Here is a 19549-nt window from a genome sequence, read left to right as displayed (position 1 = left end):
CCTCAGTACTGACCCTCTGACAGTGCGGCACTCCCTCAGTACTGACCCTCTGACAGTGCAGCACTCCCTCAGTACTGACCCTCCGACAGTGCGGCACTCCCTCAGTACTGACCCTCTGACAGTGCGGCACTCCCTCAGTACTGACCCCCTGACAGTGTGGCACTCCCTCAGTACTGACCCTCTGACAGTGCGGCGCTCCCTCTGTATTGACCCTCTGACAGTGCGGCACTCCCTCAGTACTGACCCTCTGACAGTGCGGCACTCCCTCAGTACTGACCCTCCGACAGTGCGGCACTCCCTCAGTACTGACCCCCTGACAGTGTGGCACTCCCTCAGTACTGACCCTCTGACAGTGTGGCGCTCCCTCAGTACTGACCCTCTGACAGTGCGGCACTCCCTCAGTACTGACCCTCTGACAGTGCGGCGCTCCCTCAGTACTGACCCTCTGACAGTGCAGCACTCCCTCAGTACTGACCCGCCGACAGTGTGGCGCTCCCTCAGTACTGACCCTCTGACAGTGCGGCACTCCCTCAGTACTGACCCTCTGACAGTGCGGCGCTCCCTCAGTACTGACCCTCTGACAGTGCGGCACTCCCTCAGTACTGACCCTCTGACAGTGCGGCACTCCCTCTGTACTGACCCTCTGACAGTGCGGCACTCCCTCAGTACTGCCCCTCTGACAGTGCGGCACTCCCTCAGTACTGACCCTCTGACAGTGCGGCGCTCCCTCAGTACTGACCCTCTGACAGTGCGGCTATCCCTCAGTACAGACCCTCTGACAGTGCAGCACTCCCTCAGTACTGACCCTCTGACAGTGCGGCACTCCCTCAGTACTGCCCCTCTGACAGTACGGCACTCCCTCTGTACTGACCCTCTGACAGTGCGGCACTCCCTCAGTACTGCCCCTCTGACAGTGCGGCACTCCCTCAGTACTGACCCTCTGACAGTGCGGTTCTCCCTCAGTACAGACCCTCTGACAGTGCAGCACTCCCTCAGTACTGACCCTCTGACAGTGCAGCACTCCCTCAGTACTGACCCTCTGGCAGTGCGGCACTCCCTCAGAACTGACCCTCTGACAGTGCGTCACTCCCTCAGTACTGACCCTCTGACAGTGTGGCACTCCCTCAGCACAGACCCTCTGACAGTGCAGCACTCCCTCAGTACTGACTCTCTGACAGTGTGACACTCCCTCAGTACTGACCCTCTGACAGTGCGGCACTCCCTCAGTACTGACCCTCTGACAGTGCGGCACTCCCTCAGTACTGACCCTCTGACAGTGCGGCACTCCCTCAGTACTGCCCCTCTGACAGTGCGGCACTCCCTCAGTACTGACCCTCTGACAGTGCGGTTCTCCCTCAGTACAGACCCTCTGACAGTGCAGCACTCCCTCAGTACTGACCCTCTGACAGTGCGGCACTCCCTCAGAACTGACCCTCTGACAGTGCGTCACTCCCTCAGTACTGACCCTCTGACAGTGTGGCACTCCCTCAGTACAGACCCTCTGACAGTGCAGCACTCCCTCAGTACTGACTCTCTGACAGTGTGACACTCCCTCAGTACTGACCCTCTGACAGTGCGGCACTCCCTCAGTACTGACCCTCTGACAGTGCGGCACTCCCTCAGTACTGACCCTCTGACAGTGCAGCACTCCCTCAGTACTGACCCTCTGACAGTGCAGCACTCCCTCAGTACTGACCCTCTGACAGTGCAGCATTCCCTCAGTACTGACCCTCTGACAGTGCGGCGCTCCCTCAGTACTGACCCTCCGACAGTGTCGCACTCCATAGGTACTGACCCTCTGACAGTGCGGCGCTCCCTCAGTACTGACGCTCTGACAGTGCGGCGCTCCCTCAGTACTGACCCTCTGACAGTGCGGCACTCCCTCAGTACTGACCCTCTGACAGTGCAGCACTCCCTCAGTACTGACCCCCTGACAGTGCGGCACTCCCTCAGTACAGACCCTCTGACAGTGCAGCACTCCCTCAGTACTGACTCTCTGACAGTGTGACACTCCCTCAGTACTGACCCTCTGACAGTGCGGCACTCCCTCAGTACTGACCCTCTGACAGTGCGGCACTCCCTCAGTACTGACCCTCTGACAGTGCGGCACTCCCTCAGTACTGACCCTCTGACAGTGCGGCACTCCCTCAGTACTGACCCTCTGACAGTGCGGCACTCCCTCAGTACTGACCCTCTGACAGTGCAGCATTCCCTCAGTACTGACCCTCTGACAGTGCGGCACTCCCTCAGTACTGACCCTCCGACAGTGTCGCACTCCATAGGTACTGACCCTCTGACAGTGCGGCGCTCCCTCAGTACTGACGCTCTGACAGTGCGGCACTCCCTCAGTACTGACCCTCTGACAGTGCGGCACTCCCTCAGTACTGACCCTCTGACAGTGCAGCACTCCCTCAGTACTGACCCCCTGACAGTGCGGCACTCCCTCAGCACTGACCCTCTGACAGTGCGACACTCCCTCAGCACTGACCCTCTGACAGTGTGACACTCCCTCAGCACTGACCCTCTGACAGTGCGACACTCCCTCAGTACTGCCTATCTGACAGTGCAGTGCTCCCTCAGCACTAACCCCCTGACTCTTTATGGAGTGTAGCTTTCTTCATCTATTCCTTCATGGGACGTGGACATTGTGGCAAAATTGAGAGCTTAAGGGAAGGCAATGGCTGATTGGTATTATCACTAGATGATTCATCCAGATGCTCAACTAATGTTCTCGGGATTGGGGTTCAAATCCCTCATGGCACATGATGAAATTTGAATTCAATTTTTAAAAAATCTGGAATTAACCATCTACTGCGGACCATGTAGCCATTGTTGGAAGAACCCATCTGGCTCTCTAATGCCCTTCAGGGAAGAGAACCTGCTACAACTTACCCGACCTGGCCAACATGTGACACCAGACAACATGTGGATGACCCTGAAATGATAAAAGTTAGTTGGAGCAACTGCTACTGAGCATAGGAAATAAGTGTTGGCAGGCCAACAGCAATCCACACCTCATGAGCAAATTTGAAGAAAAATCAGCACTTGTTGCCCATTCTTTATTGCAGTGAATCTGCCGGCACATGATGCATTTTTAAACTCAGCACATGTTGCCTCTGCAGAGACTGTATCCCTGCTTATTCATGTATCTGTCAAGGTGCCTCATAAACATTGCTAATGTAATCTGCTTCTATCACTCCCTCTGACAGTGCATTTCTCACACATACCATTAAAAAGTCCTGCAGCTCACATCTCCTTTAATTTTACCCACTTTTACCTTCAACCCATGTTACCTAAAAATTGACACTTCTACCCTGGGATCAAGATTCCAACTATCTATTCTGTCCATGCCTCTCATAATTTTACAAACATCCATTAGGCTGCCTCTCAGCCTCAGACGTTCAAGCGAAAACAAACCAAATTTGTCCAATCTCATCTCATAGTAAGTACCCTCCAAGACAGACAACATCCTGGTAAACTGTTTCTGTACCCTCTCCAAAGCCTCCATATCCTTCTGGTAGCATGATGGCCAGACCTTTATGCAACATACCAAATGTGGCTTCACTAAAGTTCTATACATCTTGCCCGCTACCCCTTAAGAGATGTCTATCATTCCATACTTCAAGGATAGCCTGAGGGAGATTGTGTCTTAGCCTGTTACCAGCTGCAGCTGGCTCCCTCACCATGTGATGTGCTGTCCTCAGTCAAAGTGCCTGATCGAGGGACTGGCATTGCACTTGAGGGTGGGGGTGGAGGGTGCTGCTGCCCAGGGCGAGTTGTGAGTTTGTGTACTCCACCGAGAGGGTCCAGTGGCCTCACAAGCAGAGCACCATGCTTCAGAGGTGGGCAATGAATGCCTTGCCAACCACACCACATCCTGTAGGTTCGGGGAGATTAGTGTCTGCTGGCATGGGCTCCCTTGTAATCTGATTTTAACTCACATTTGTAGAAACACTGGGATGTATTGTGTTAACTGAGCCTCCTCAACAGTCTGCTGCCTGCTTTGTGGATACTGAGATCACTTTCTTAACAGCGTCTGAGCTGGGTCCTCTCCCACCAAGATTAACCTTCACCACTGAGCCATTCAGTTCAACAATTTGTTTCCCCTTAAACTGGGTCAATCTGACGAGGGATTCTTGATTTTTCTTTCATTTCATCTCCAAGGGCATCTTCCAGCATTTGACTTCCATCCCTAATTGCCCTTGAACTGAATGACTCGCTTGATCATTTCAGGGTGCAGTTAAGTGTCAGCCATGTTTGCTGTGGGACTGGAGTCAGGTCACAGAATTATTCGGGTGCAGAAGGAAGTCACTTAGCTGATCCTGCATTTGCTCTTGGAATGAGCATGATGGCTAGCCCATAGAATTATACCTAACTCCAGATTGAAAAACACTCAGGCGAGTCCAACACTACGCCTTCCATCATCTTGCAGATCACTTTGCAGCCACTGAACTCGCTTTGAAGTGTTGTAACGTAGTTAGGCAATGTTTCTGTTGATTTGTACACACAAAGGGACAGGGTTTGGTTTTGAGTGAGGTCTATAAAACCGTGAGAAGCACAGACAGAGTCGATCATTCGAATCTCTTCCCTGTGACAGACATGTTGAAGACCAAAGGTCAGAAGTTTAAAGTGAGGAAGCAAATGGTTTAAAGGAGATCTGGGAAAAAAATTTCCTCCAGAGGGTGATAGAAATATGGAATGTGCTGCCTGAGAAGGAGGGGGTGCCAGGTACCCTCAAAATAGGATAGAATCTCTACAGTGTTGAAACAGGCCCTTCAGCCCAACAAGTCCACACTGAACCTCAGCGCATCCTACCCAGACCTGCCCCCCCGCGCCCCCCCATTGCCCACCTAAGCTACATACCCCTGAACACTACGGGCAATTTTGCATGGCCGATCCACCTAGCCTGCACATCTTTGGACTGTGGGAGGAAACTGGAGCACCCAGAGGAAACTCACGCAGACACAGGGAGAATGTGCAAACTCCACACAGACAGTCACCTGAGGCTGGAATCAAATCTGGGTCTCTGGTGCTGTGAGGCAGCAGTACTAACCGCTGAGCCACCTTGCCACCCTAAATATTTAAAAAATATCTGGATGAGTGCTTAAAATACCAGGGCATAGTGTAGGCTATTGTCCAAGTGCCGGTAAATGGGATTAGTGTGGTTTGGTGTTTGTCACCATAGATACAGTGCGCTGAAGGGCCTGTTTCTATGCTGAATGACTTTATGACTCAGTGCCATCCCCCTGCCTACCCTTGCATGTTCAATTTCTATTTCAATATTCATTGAACGGAATACCCCAGTTGAATTTGTCTCCTCCACATTTCCACGCAGTGCATTCCTGACCCTAATTACTCACTGTGGGGAAAAAAGTTTTTATCAAATTGCATCTGCCTTTTTCGCAAATTAACCCATATTTGTGACCAGTCATTGTCAATCTCTTTCTGAGAGGGAACAGTTTCTCCCTATCTACTCCATCCAGCACTCTGTGCTTCTGTCAAATCTCCTTTCAGTCTTGTCCTCTCCAAAACATAACAGTCTTTAACTTCTCCAATCTGTCATCATAACTGAAGTTTCTCAGCTTAGGAACTATTCTTGGAAAGATGTAGACCAGACTGTATCAGCGTGGCAGATTTCCTTCCGTGAGGGACTGAAGGAATCAGATTTTAACAACAAATAAATAGCAGCTACACAATCACCAATACTGACACAAGCTTTCAGTTCTCATTGTATTTATTGAATTTAAATGCATCCAGCTGTTGTGGTGGGATTTGAACGCACACACCTGGAACAATAGCCCATACTGCTGCATCACTAGCCCCGTGATGTGACCAATACACCACCACCACTGTAGTTACCCTGTAAACCTAGCTCTCTGCCCCATCACTTTGCCGCTTTTTTCCTTCCGGTCAATTATCCTGTTCTTCCCACACAGGGTGGTGAGCCTGGGAGTCAATGGAAAATCTCAAGACTACGGTCAATAGATGAGCTATTCCCACCTAAAGATGAGCTTTGGGAGCTTACCCAATGTCCCCGTGTTGAAGTCTCGTCCGGCTTTATCTCCAATAAATGCTTCCGGCCCCGAGTTCCAACAGCCTGGCATAGTGGGTTGGCAGCCTTGTCCCAGGGATGGTTTACTTCAGCAGGGGTTATCGGCCCAGTTTCTCCAGCAGCCCAGCATGTTGGTTTCGTCCCAGCGTGAAGTTCTCCTCATGGATTGATGGTCTCATCCCAACTGTGTGTGTTTCATCTTTTGTTTAGATTAGATTCCCTACAGTGTGGAAACAGGGCCTTTGGCCCAACAAGTCCACACTGCCCCTTGGAGCATTCCACCCAGACCCATTGCCCCTATAACCCACACACCTCTGAACAGCACCCCCTGAAACCAGGTGCCATTAAATGGATTGTGATGAACTTTTGTCTTAAATTTACTTTTTATCATTTATGAATTTACTTACGACTTCAGTCATTAATACAGGCACCCCAGTAAGGAGACATAACACTTTTTATTGTATTCTCTTTGTAAAAGTACACATGACAAAAAATTCTACATCCAAATTCAATCGATAACAAGGCTCCGATTGTTTCAAACAATCCTTGTTGGTTTTCGGTCTTAAAGCAACCATCTCTCTCCATCCTCACAAACTCTTCAAAGAAATCAGTAATCTTTTCCTGCTTTCAAATCCCACATCTCCCTTTCTTTTGCGAACAAAATACTATCTGCTGTTTTTAACGATAACAAGTTCTCGCGTACAATTAGAAGCATGAATAAGCCATTCAGCCCCCCAAATCTGCCCTGCTAGTCAATAAGATCACAGCTGATCTGAGTGTGGCCTTCAGTCCACATCTGTACCTACTCACAACATACTTTGACTCCCTGGTTCATCAAGAATCGACGTATAGCTGTCTTAAAAATATCCTACAATCCAACCTCCACTTGGCTGAGAGTTTCAAAGGCCCATAATCCGTTGATAGAAGAAAAACCCGCTTCTTCTCAGACTTAAAAGGGAAACAATTTATTTCTTAATGATTCTAGGGGAAACATCCTTTCAGTGTCCACCCTGTCAAGTCCCCTCAGGTTCCTACATGTTTCGGCAAGATCACCTCACATTCTTCTAAATTCCTATAAATACATGCCCAAAGACTCTTCATAAGATAACCCCCTCAAACCAGGAATCAGTTCAGTGAACCTCCTCTGAACTGTTCTGAATGTAGTTACGTCCTTTCTTAACTAAGGTGACCAAAACTGTACCCAATACTCCAAACGAAGTCTCACCAATCGTGGCAAAAACATTTTTACTTTTGTATTCCTGCATTCACATTCCTAATTTTGCTGTAGCTGCTTGTAACTTTTGGGGTTCATGTACAAGGCCACCAAAATCCTTCTGTCCCTCAGAATTCTGCAACCTCTATATAAATAGTACGTTGCTTTCCTTCCAGCCAAAGTAGACAAGTTCACATTTTCCTATATTATGCTCGATCTGCCAACTTTTACTCAATTCAACCACCTGTACCTCTTTATAGTCTTCTTGTATGTTCTTCCCAAATTATCCTCCCATCTATTTTTGTGTCATCTGCAGAATTAGCAATTACACCCTCCTCCCTTCATCTCAGTAGCTTAATGCTGCGCTTCGCGCTGAGTCCTGACGCCTCAACACAGGTTTGCAATCATCGAAGAATTCAGGCACAGGTTCAAGACATTTTCAAACAGGCTGTTTATTCCAGATGCAGCTATTGGGGACTACGTCAACCTGACTATTGAGGGGTTGAAAGTGGTATTTTTGTGCAAATATGGAACAGGCTGAATCCAGATTTATTCCATCTGTTGTCAGTCCCATTGTCCCAAATACAAAGGCATCAAATTCACAATTATTTCATAATAATAGGTGTGTGACCACTAAGATATCTTCTGTAATTATCATTGTACAACAGTAGCTTGCAATTACATACCACCTTCATCATAGAATCATGGTCGCAAGACACCGACACAAGTACACACACACACACACACACACACACACACACACACACACACACACACACACACACACACACACACACACACACACACACACACACACACACACGTGTATGCACACACATTCACAGTCTCTCTCTCTCACATACACACATTCACAGTGTCACACACACACACTCACATATACATCCACGTGCACACAACCACGTTCACTCACAGGCTGACATTAATGCATAGACATTAAATAACATGCTTCTCACAAACATGCACACAGACAAAACATACACAAAATCACGCATGCAGGCAACACTCAAAGTCATTCAAACACACACAGGCTGACAAACACACACACTACACAACGCCTATGTGCATAGAACCTCTCAAATCTTGCTCCAGAATTTTGGCCCTGGTCACATCCTTGCACACCCACAATGGATACAACCTGATGCAATATTCACAGTCTCTGAAAACACAAGTCTACTTTGTTGGACAGTGAATTCAAGAACCTCGAGTGCCCTAAGCACAACCGTCTTTCATCCCTCCATCTTAAAGTGGAAGCGGGGCTGTCTGCTGATGATTGTGTAATGTTCAGTGTCACTTGCATCTCCTAGGATACTGAAACAGTTCATGTCCAAAGGCAACAAGATCTGGACAATATCCAGGCTTGCGGTGACAAGTGGCATGTAATGTTTGCACCACATAAATGTCAGACGACAGCCATGTCCAACAAGCAATAATCCAACCATTGCCTCTTAATGTTCAATAATATTTCAATCACTGAGTCACCCACTGTCAATATTCTGAGGGACACCATTGACAAGAAACTGAACTAGACCAGCCATGTAAATACTATGACTATGGGGATGAGACAGAAGTTGGGAATTTTGTAATGAGTAGCTCACCTCTCAACTTCCCAAAGCCTGTCCACTATCGACGAGGGACAGGTCAGGAGTGTATGGAATGCTCTCCATTTGCCGGAATGGGTGCTGCTCTAATAACATTCAAGAATCTTGACACCATCCAGGACAAAGCAACCTGCTTGATTGGCATCACACCCTGCATCTTCACTATCCACACCCTATACCACCAACATGTAGTCACAGCAAAGTGTACTATTTATAACATGCACTAGATGTACTGTAGCAATTTGCAAAAGCTCTTTCTCCAACACAGGGAAAAAATCTGCAACTTCTGCCAACTAGACAGACAAGGGCGGCAGGTACAGGGGAACACCAGCTCCTATAAATTCACCTCCAAGTCACTCACCATCCCGATCTGCAACGTAATCAATGTTCCTTCACTGTTGCTGGGTTAAAATCCTGGAACTGCCTCCATTAAGAGCATTGTGAGTGCCCCAACATGAGGTTAACTGTGGCAGTTCAACAAGGCAGCTCACCACCACTTTTTCAAGGGCACTCAAGGATATACAATAAACGTTGGCCTTGCCAGTGGATACCCACATCTCGTAAGGTGTGATGTAGAAATATTGGTCATATATGGAGGTTTTAAGCAACATCTGAAAGGGTAGAGAGGGAGATGGTGTGAGGGAGTGAACTTCAGAGCTTAAGGCTTTGAGTTTTCACAATACCATTGATGTTGGCTTGGTGTAAATTGAGAATGTATTAAAGGCCCGAGTTGGAAGAGCTCTTACATGTGTGAGCCGTTTGAGGAGATTACAACAAAAGGGAGGGGGCAAGGTGACACAGAGGAATTTGAAAATGCGGATGAGGCCTTTAAAACTGAAGTTTCATTGAATCAGGAGCCCCTGTGGGTGTCAGAAGGACTGGACTTGGTGCTGGTTATGATTCACAATTTTGGGTGAGCTGAAGTTTTTGGTGTTGGACTATATCAGGAAGGACGTGGCCTTGGCATATCATCACTACACTGTTAATCCAGAGACCAGGGAATACTCTGGGGACCTGAGTTTGAATCCCACCATCGCAGATGGCGAAATTTGAATTTAATTTAAAAGAAAGTGGAATGAAGTGACTAATGATGACCATCAATCCATTGCTGATTGTCAGAAAAAATCCATCTGGTTGACCAATGACCTTTAGGGAAGGAAACTGCCACCGTTACCTGGCCTGGACTACATATAACTCCACACCCACAGCAAAGGGATCGACTCTTAATGCACTTGTCCTGCTGTGCTCATCCAGCTCCACACTTTGTTATCCCGGATTCTCTAGCATCTGCAGTTCCCATTATCTCTGACCTCTGGACAATTCGAGATGGGCAATAAACGTTGGCCTAGCCAGCAATACAGTCATCCCATGAAGGAAAAAATGAAATGATATAAAACCTAACCCAGAACAACATGTCATTATGAGGTGAACACATTCCTGGAGCTGGCTGGGCAGACAAACAGGACGGTTGAGAGTAGAGTAACAGTTAAAAATAATGAACCACAGCCCACTGTGAACACGCACTAAAGCTTAACACACCGACTCGCTGTACAAGCATTGACACTCTGGCAACCAAGAACAAGACTGAACTTCAAACCAGAAAGTTCACTCAGTCTCACGCTCATTCACACTCACTCGCTGATCACCACTGTGAAATGGAGAGAAACTAATTGTGTTCTGACAAAGATGGCACTGAGCCTCAGACGCTCAACAGGGCCACTGGCACAGAGAGGTGACAGAAGCTACACAGGAGAAAGCAAGGCCAGAAAAATCCTTAGCAATAGGCAGGACACTGTGAAGGAAGGCAGCCTTTTGGAAGGAGAACTGTGCTGGGCAGACGCTGACATCTGGCCACAGCCAATGGAAGGGGTGAGATTGATGTGAGGCTGTTGGCGAGATGGATTAAGCGAACAAGTAGAGACACATACCCCTGTACGGCACTCGTAGTAAGCCAGCCTGGATTTGGTCAGAATGAAATATCGATCTTTGTAGTTGGAGGGTGAAGTCCTTCGTTTTTGCTGTGAGCGCTTGATGAGAAATTCCTCAAGGATGGAAGGGGGATTCATCCTTTCGGCGGGTAACACTCCCCATCGAGAGGAGGTGGTGGTGGGGAGGTGAAGCTGATCGGAAGGTTGTGTGCAGGTCACAGCATTAGGCACAGCGTAGGTGCACAGATGCTGATAACTGAGAAACTGTCAGGAAAAAGCACCACGCAGGCTTCAGACTCGGATGAAGGTAGAATGTGAAACCACTTCCTTTCTATCTGCCTTTGCAAATCCTGTGAGCAGAAACGAGAAAAACCCAAACCATATCGCGCCAACTTATATGCAGGCCAATTGCTGCCACCCGTTAACATAGAGAGAAATGCTTTGAACCGATCAGAGGAAAAATCATGCCGGCAACACATTCTTTAGAACTTCAGAAGTGATCAGGGATTCTGACAATGTGACCAAGGGCTGAATATTTCAACCGGGTGGAGAGGTGGGGGGGGGGGTCAATGAGTGATCAAAGGGAGAAACTTTCTCATCCTCAGCAAACAAAGGCAGAGATTCTTTTACACCGACATGAGTGCCACACACTGTCAGACAGTCAATATGGATGGAGTGCTGCATTGTCAGTACTGAGGGAGTGCCGCACTGCCAGAGGGTCAGTACTGAGGGAGTGCTGCACTGTCAGAGGGTCAGTACTGAGGGAGTGCCGCACTGTCAGAGGGTCAGTACTGAGGGAGTGCTGCACTGTCAGAGGGTCAGTACTGAGGGAGTGCTGCACTGTCAGAGGGTCAGTACTGATGGAATGATGGTGAGGCAAACTGAGGGGGTGATGGTGATAGCTGAACCATCCACTGGTATGGCAATATCTCTCATCACTCTTCCTGCCCTTTCCTCAGTCTCTTCTGTTCCACAGCATTAAACATCATCGGTGACTGGATGGAGGTCAGTCTAACTCCCCTTTTAATCTGGAATTTGTACATATGCCAAATCTGACCAACTCCTGAAGCAATCCTGTCATCCTGCACTGTCAGAGGGTCAGTACTGAGGGAGTGCTGCACTGTCAGAGGATCAGTACTGAGGGAGTGTCGCACTGTCAGAGGGTCAGTACTGAGGGAGTGCTGCACTGTCAGAGGGTCAGTACTGAGGGAGTGCTGCACTGTCAGAGGGTCAGTACTGAGGGAGTGTCGCACTGTCAGAGGGTCAGTACTGAGGGAGTGTCGCACTGTCAGAGGATCAGTACTGAGGGAGTGTCGCACTGTCAGAGGGTCAGTACTGAGGGAGTGCCGCACTGTCAGAGGGTCAGTACTGAGGGAGTGCTGCACTGTCAGAGGATCAGTACTGAGGGAGTGCTGCACTGTCAGAGGGTCAGTACTGAGGGAGTGCTGCACTGTCAGAGGGGCAGTACTGAGGGAGTGTCGCACTGTCAGAGGGTCAGTACTGAGGGAGTGCTGCACTGTCAGAGGGTCAGTACTGAGGGAGTGCTGCACTGTCAGAGGATCAGTACTGAGGGAGTGCTGCACTGTCAGAGGGTCAGTGCTGTGGGAGTGCTGCACTGTCAGAGGGTCAGTACTGAGGGAGTGCCGCACTGTCAGAGGGTCAGTACTGAAACAGTGCTGCACTTTTGGGGGTCAGTACTGAGGGAGTGCCGCACTGTCAGAGGGACAGTACTGACGGAATGCTGCACTGTCAGAGGGTCAGTACTGAGGGAGTGCCGCACTGTCAGAGGGGCAGTACTGAGGGAGTGCTGCACTGTCAGAGGGTCAGTACTGAGGGAGTGCCACACTGTCAGAGGGTCAGTACTGAGGGAGTGCCACACTTTCAGAGGGTCAGTACTGAGGGAGTGTCGCACTGTCAGAGGGTCAGTACTGAGGGAGGGCTGCACTGTCAGAGGGTCAGTGCTGTGGGAATGCTGCACTGTCAGAGGGTCAGTATTGAGGGAGTGCAGCTCTTGAATAAGCCTCGTAGGATGGTGGGTCACACCAAAATCTATGAGGTTTTTCATAGAATCCCTACAGTGTTGGAACAGGCCATTCGGCCCAACAAGTTCCACCGACCGTCGGGCATCCTAATCAGACCCATCCCCCTATAACCTACCTAATCTACACATCCCTGAACACTGTGTTCAATTTAGCATGGCCAATCCCCCTAACCTGCACATCTTTGGACTGTGGGAGGAAACTGGCACACCCGGAGGAAACCCACGCAGATACGGGATTATTGTCCAAATTCCACACAGACAGTCGCCTGAGGGTGGAATCAAACCTGGGTCCCTGGTGCTGTGAGACAGCACTGCTAACCATTGGGCCACCGTGCCACTATTGCCACTGAATACAATGATGACAGTGGTCACTTGGCTGAATTAGTGGGATGCCAGCTTGAAATGTGAATGTACACCAAGGTCTTTTCCCCAGGGTTAGAGAGTCCAAAACTAGAAGGCATAGGTTGAGGTCAGAGAGTAATAATTCAAAAGTGACCTTTTAAAGGGTGGAACATTTTCACACAGAGGGTGGTCCGTGTCTGGAATGAGCTGCCAGAGGAAGTAGTGGCAGCTGGGATAATTCCAACATTTGAAAGGCATCTGGATAGGCTAAATGCAGGCAACTGGGACTAGCTTAATTTGGTAATCTGGTTGGCGTGGACGAGTTGGGCTGAAGGGTCTGTTTCAATGCTGTTTGATTCCATGGCTCTATAAGTGAATCAGGTGAGTTTTTATGACAATCAACAGTAGCTACGTGGTTAACATTAGACCAGCTTTTTTTTTAAAAAGTTCACAACCTGTCATGATGGGGTTTTTGAATTGGTGTCCCCAGGACACTTGCCTAATCCAGTGACATTGCCACTACACAGACAGCTCCACGTTATAAAGATAAAACCTGAACTAGGAGACATATTAAATAGCCACCACTACCTTTACAAGGGCAACCAGGGATAGGCAATAAATACTGGTCTTCCCAGCAGCATCGACATCCCATGAATACTTGAGAAGGAATTTAGCATTTTTGACTTGGTCCTAAAATTCTCCCTCAGGTACAATTTAACGGAAATAATTTTCTCAATGAATAAATATCAGAACATAGATTTGTGACTTAAGAATTCCAGAATATTTTCATTTGTTTGTTCCTGGGTCAGACCTTTGAAGCACGAACTGTGAGTTTACAACTTTTTAATGCTTACTCAATACCATTTTATTCTAAGAAATAATCCTGGATGACATTACTGTAATAATTCCAATATTACATAATGTAGAATAATTACTATGGTCGACCAATCCCTTTAGAAAGAAGTAATGTGAACATGAATACACAGTGTGATAATGTTGTTCATAAACATTCTCCTGTAAAGAAAGGTAATGTAACAATTTCTACTTGCGTACAAATGAATTTACAAATCCATCGAGAAGTAGATTGTCAGAAAAAGTAAATATTATGTAGAAATAAATGTTAAGTAAGCTTTAAAATCCAATCAGAAAAAAAAGTAAGACATATAGTCAAATACTTTACAAAAAGTTTACAATCCCAGTGTGTTTGTCTTGTCTCAGCCTTTACAGGAATTCTCTGATGAGAACTCAACTCTAGCCCTTTGTAAGTTCCCCTCCAAGCCATTCACCATCCTGACTTTGAAATATATCAACATTCCTTCACTGTAACTGGGTCAAAATTCTGGAGTTCCCTCCCTAATAGCACTGTAGGTCTATCTACTGCAGATGGACTGCAGGTGTTCAGGAAGGCAACTCAACACCACCTTCTCAAGGGCAACTAGGGATGTACAATAAATGCTGGCCCAGACAGCGATGCCCACATCACTCAAGCCAATAAAAAAATCTCGGATTGAGATAGCTCTTCAGGGTTAGTTTTGTCATGTACATGTTTTCTTTACTTGATTACTGTGCCACCTTTTGAAAGAAAGAGTACTGTTTGAAATGAGATAACAAGGTGTAGAGCTGAATGAACACAGCAGGCCAAGCAGCATCAGAGGAGCAGGAAAGCTGACGTTTCAGGCCTAGAACCTTCCTGAAATGTCAGCTTTCCTGCTCCTCTGATGCTGATTGGCCTGCTGTGTTCATCCAGCTCTACACCTTGTTATCTCGGACTCTCCAGGATCTGCAGTTCCTACTATCTCTGAAACACTTTTTGAAATGACTTTCGTAATGTCATAAATAAAAACACCAAGTGCTGAGAAGTTCAGTGTACCTGGCAGGATTTGTGGAGACTGAAACAGACTTAACAGGCTGCTTAGAGATAATGGGAACTGCAGATGCTGGAGAATCCAAGATAACAAAGTGTGGGGCTGGATGAACACAGCAGGCCAAGCAGAAGGGTCTAGACCCGAAACGTCAGCTGTTGTGCTCCTAAGATGCTGCTTGGCCTGCTGTGTTCATCCAATTTTACACTTTGTTAACAGGCTGAATATATCCCCTGACTGATGAATCAGTCCTCCTTCATGTTGAACAACATTTAGAGCAAGCACCGAGGATGGCAAGGGCACAAAATGTACTCTGGGTGGGGTATTTCAACGTCCTCCACCAACAGCGGCTCAGCAACAGTACAGCTGATTGAGTTGGTCAGCTCCTAAAGGATGTAGCTGCTAGACTGGGTCTACAGTGGATGGTGAGGGAATAAACGTGAGAGAAAAGCAACTTTTGTGCTCCTCTGATGCTGCTTGGCCTGCTGTGTTCATCCAGCTCCACACCTTGTTATCTCAGATTCTCCAGCATCCGCAGTTCCCATTATCCCTTGATGTCATGCTTACCAATCTACCAACTGCAGATGTATCTGTCTATGACAATATCGGCAAGAGTGACCACCACACAGTCCTTGAAGAGTGAATATATATTCTTCTTGTTGCCATTCACGAAAGCTTTGTCTGTTTTGACAGCTCTTTCATTTAACCAGTTCCACAGGAAAACCCATACCAGACTGTAAACATTCAATGTATCTTTGCGTACAGATGCTGCCAGACCAGTTGAGTTCCTCCAATACTTTCTGCTTTTATTTCAGTTGTTTTTTTAGCTTTTACTTACATAAGCATACCACCTGAGGCATTCTCCACTCTGTCCACCACTGGTCTCTACATCATGCCTCTTTGTTCCTAGGGTTTAAACAATCAACTGTGATCGGCGACTGTTTTGCGTTTTGTAATTTTAAGCAGTTTATCCAATGCAATAAATAGTGCTGTTGACAATGGCACCTTTCATTTAACTCTGTATGTATTTTTACTTTTCTTTCCAATTCTGTTGGGTTTCTTCATTTTTTTTAGGTTATTTCCTATGTTTAGCTTAAGCCACCAACTTTTTCCTTTGATCTTTGCTTGTACCAGTTGATGTTCAGAACCACAATCAGTATGAGGCAAGGTTTTGAAAACCAGCCCCTCTGTTACATTTCTTCCTCTGACTGCAATTTAATCAATGTTCTTGTAATATTTATCAGGCGAAGTCCTTCCATTGTGCTGACTATTCTTACAACAGAAGTGTGTATTCATAATGAGCGTTATTCTAATGAATCAAGGAGTGTCAATCCTCTTTCATTAGTTGCACCAAATCCACACTTGCCGCTACATTGTGTATTTGTTCACAACTTTGCATTGAAATCTCTGGTAACTTTGCATCAATAGTCTCTTGGATATTTTAATACACAACCAAAACTGGGTGACCATAAATCTCAATTGTTGGAGATAAAACTGTATGATGTTAATCCGTTTGGATTAGCATTTACTCTCAACGACTATGTTAGCTTTCTCTACTCCCAAGAAACTAATTGATTGCAGATAAAAGACCAATTTTGTTGAAATTTTTTGTTATGCATATACAACAGCATAATTTGCTAAAAGAAGATCGGTATTTATACTGCTTGAGAGTGCAAATTTGTTGACTTTGATGGTCAGAAATTTGTCCTGTGATTAAGTTACGATAGTTCCAGGAAACAATGGAGCTGCTCCCTCATTAGGTGACAGTTGACCTGAGGGTCACCAGACCTCAGGTGAGGGGAGAGGTTCAGAAAGAGGCATGCTCAGAAACAGGGTGGATGGTGCCTCAGTGGTTGCACTGCTGTTTCACAGAGCCAGGGACCCCTCCCATTCTTTAGATGACATGTCCATCATGGGCCTCCTGCAGTGCCACAATGGTGCCACCCGAAGGTTGCAGGAGCAGCAGCTCATATTCCGCTTGGGAACCCTGCAGCCCAATGGTATCAATGTGGACTTCACCAGTTTCAAAATCTCCCCTTTCCCCACCGCATCCCAAAACCTGCCCAGTTCGTCCCCTCCCCCCACTGCATCACACAACCAGCCCAGCTCATCCCCTCCCCCCACTGCATCCCAAAACCAGCCCAGCCTGTCTCTGCCTCCCTAACCTGTTCTTCCTCTCACCCATCCCTTCCTCCCACCTCAAGCCACACCTCCATTTCCTACCTACTAACCTCATCCCACCTCCTTGACCTGTCCTTCTTCCCTGGACTGACCTATCCCCTCCCTACCTCCCCACCTATACTCTCCTCTCCACCTATCTTCTTTTCTCTCCATCTTCGGTCCGCATCTCCCTCTCTCCCTATTTATTCCAGAACCCTCTCCCCATCCCCCTCTCTGATGAAGGGTCTATGCCCGAAACGTCAGCTTTTGTGCTCCTGAGATGCTGCTTGGCCTGCTGTGTTCATCCAGCTTCACACTTTGTTATCTTGGATTCTCCAGCATCTGCAGTTCCCATTATCTCAGGGACTCAGGTTTGATTCTCGCCTTGAGTGACTATCAGTGTGGAGTTTGTATATTCTCTCCATGGGTTTTCTCCCACAGTCCAAAGACATGCAGGTTAGGTGCACTGGCCATGTTAAATTGCCCTGAAGTGTCCAGGGATGCACAGGCGAGGTGGGATAGCCATGGTAATGTGGAGTTACAGGGATAGGATGAGGGGTGGGTGTGGGTTGGATGCTGTTCAGAGAATCGGTACAGACTTATGGGCCAAAAGGCCGCTTTCCGCACTGTGGGGCCTCTATGATTTATGGTGACCTCAGCCAGCACAGGAACTGAATACAGACTGTTGGTGTCATTCTGCAATACAAAGCAGCCATCCAACTAACTGAGCTACAGGCCCACCCTGTGACTGCATGTCATCTATTTTGTGGGACAATAAAGTCAATCTGACTGATTTAAAATTTAAACAAAGCCCAGTTGTTAACTAATCAATCATTATTATTTGGTACATTCTCTATTGCAACACTTCTACCAATCAGAGTCCATTTGCTAATCAACCAATCATGCAGTAAAGAAATCCTTGTTTTCTCCATGAATTGGTATTCTTGCAAATTATCTTGATGAATTCAAGATGAATAGTTTTAGCAAAATGTGTCTTTTTGCAGCACTATTCAAATTGCATACTCTCAAATGACTGTTTATAAACTTGATTAGAAGGTAATAGTCCTGCAGCAACTAATGCTCATGTTCCATTGGCTCCACCCATTCTACTGAAGTCACATGCAGTCTGCAAGTGCAGACAGGGAGGGGTACTCCAGCTTTTGGGGGGTAAAGGTGTATCTGTATTAGCTCTCCAAGGTCCTTGTAATTGTACAATTAACCTTATTATCTAAGTACCTCTTCTGTAGATATTCCACGGTGGTGTATTCGCTAAACTGGTTCAGTGACAGGAAATAGACATTTTTAAATTTACTTTTGGTAACTGCGGTCATTGCTGGGTGGTCATTGCTGGATGGCCAGTGTTTACTGTCCATACCTAATTGGACTTGAGAAGGTGATGAGCTGGCTTCTTGAACTGTTGCAATCCATGGGATGTAGTTTGACCCACAATGCATATGGATAATGATGGGATAGTGTAGGGGGAGGGGCTTAGATTAGTTCCCAGGTCGGCACAACATCGAGGGCCGAAGGGCCTGTTCTGCACTGTATTGTTCTATGTTCTATGTCATTAGGGAAGGAATTCAAGGATGTTGACCCTGTGACAGAGAAGGAACAGTGATATATTTCCAAGTCAGGCTGGAGAATGGCTTGGAGAGGAATTTGGTGGTGTTCCCATGTATCTGCTGCCCGTCTCCTTCTGGATGGGAGTACTAGCAGATTTGGAAGGTGCTGTCTAAGGATCTTTGGTGAATCACTGCAATGCTTGTAGATAGTATACACTACTGCTACTGAGCGTTGGTGTTCGAGGGAGGGGAATGTTGTGGATGTGGTGCCAAATGGGTCGTTTTGTCCTGGATGACGTCAACCTTCTTGAGTTTTGTTAGAGCTCCAGGCAAGTGGGGAGTATTCATCGCAGTCACTTTTGGTTGAATGCCTCATCACTATGGTCACTGCCATTATTTATTAAATATGGCAGCCAATTTGCACACTGCAAGCTTCATCAAACTGCAATGTGAGAACCTGACCAGAAGTGATATACAATTTCTCAGGTGGATGTAAAAGATCAAACAGTGCTGTTTCAGAGACGATCAAAGCACTTCTGGCCAGCATTCTCGTCAATTTTATCCCTTAAACAGCATTTCTAGGGAACATTCAACAGTGCAGCGCTCCCTTGTTACTGACTTCAGAGTGCCATATTCCCTCCCACCTAGATAATAAAACTGTTTCTCAGAATTACTTAATTTTTCTGTTAACTGAATCATTCCTCCCAGGCCAGTGTAATCAGAACCCATGGTGTGTACTGTTAAGTCAATTCGCCCACAAGGACAGCAAT

At 47.0% G+C, this 19549-nt stretch overlaps 1 protein-coding gene across 1 annotated transcript in view; it reads right to left on the bottom strand.

Annotated features, from left to right (window-relative positions):
- Positions 1-11028, bottom strand: part of LOC125458322 (tyrosine-protein kinase ITK/TSK-like) — a 110056-nt gene extending 99028 nt beyond the window's left edge. Inside the window, exon 1 of the mRNA XM_048543518.2 lies at positions 10813-11028. Coding sequence (XP_048399475.1) covers positions 10813-10950 — 138 coding nt within the window. The 5' untranslated portion in view covers positions 10951-11028. The remainder of the gene's footprint in view (positions 1-10812) is intronic.
- Between the last annotated feature and the right edge of the window lie 8521 nt (positions 11029-19549).

This window comes from Stegostoma tigrinum, chromosome 13, assembly GCF_030684315.1.
Source record: "Stegostoma tigrinum isolate sSteTig4 chromosome 13, sSteTig4.hap1, whole genome shotgun sequence".
NCBI classification, from domain to species: Eukaryota; Metazoa; Chordata; class Chondrichthyes; order Orectolobiformes; family Stegostomatidae; genus Stegostoma; species Stegostoma tigrinum.
Note: the sequence above shows the minus strand (reverse complement) of the source record. Positions and strands in the feature narration are given on the sequence as shown.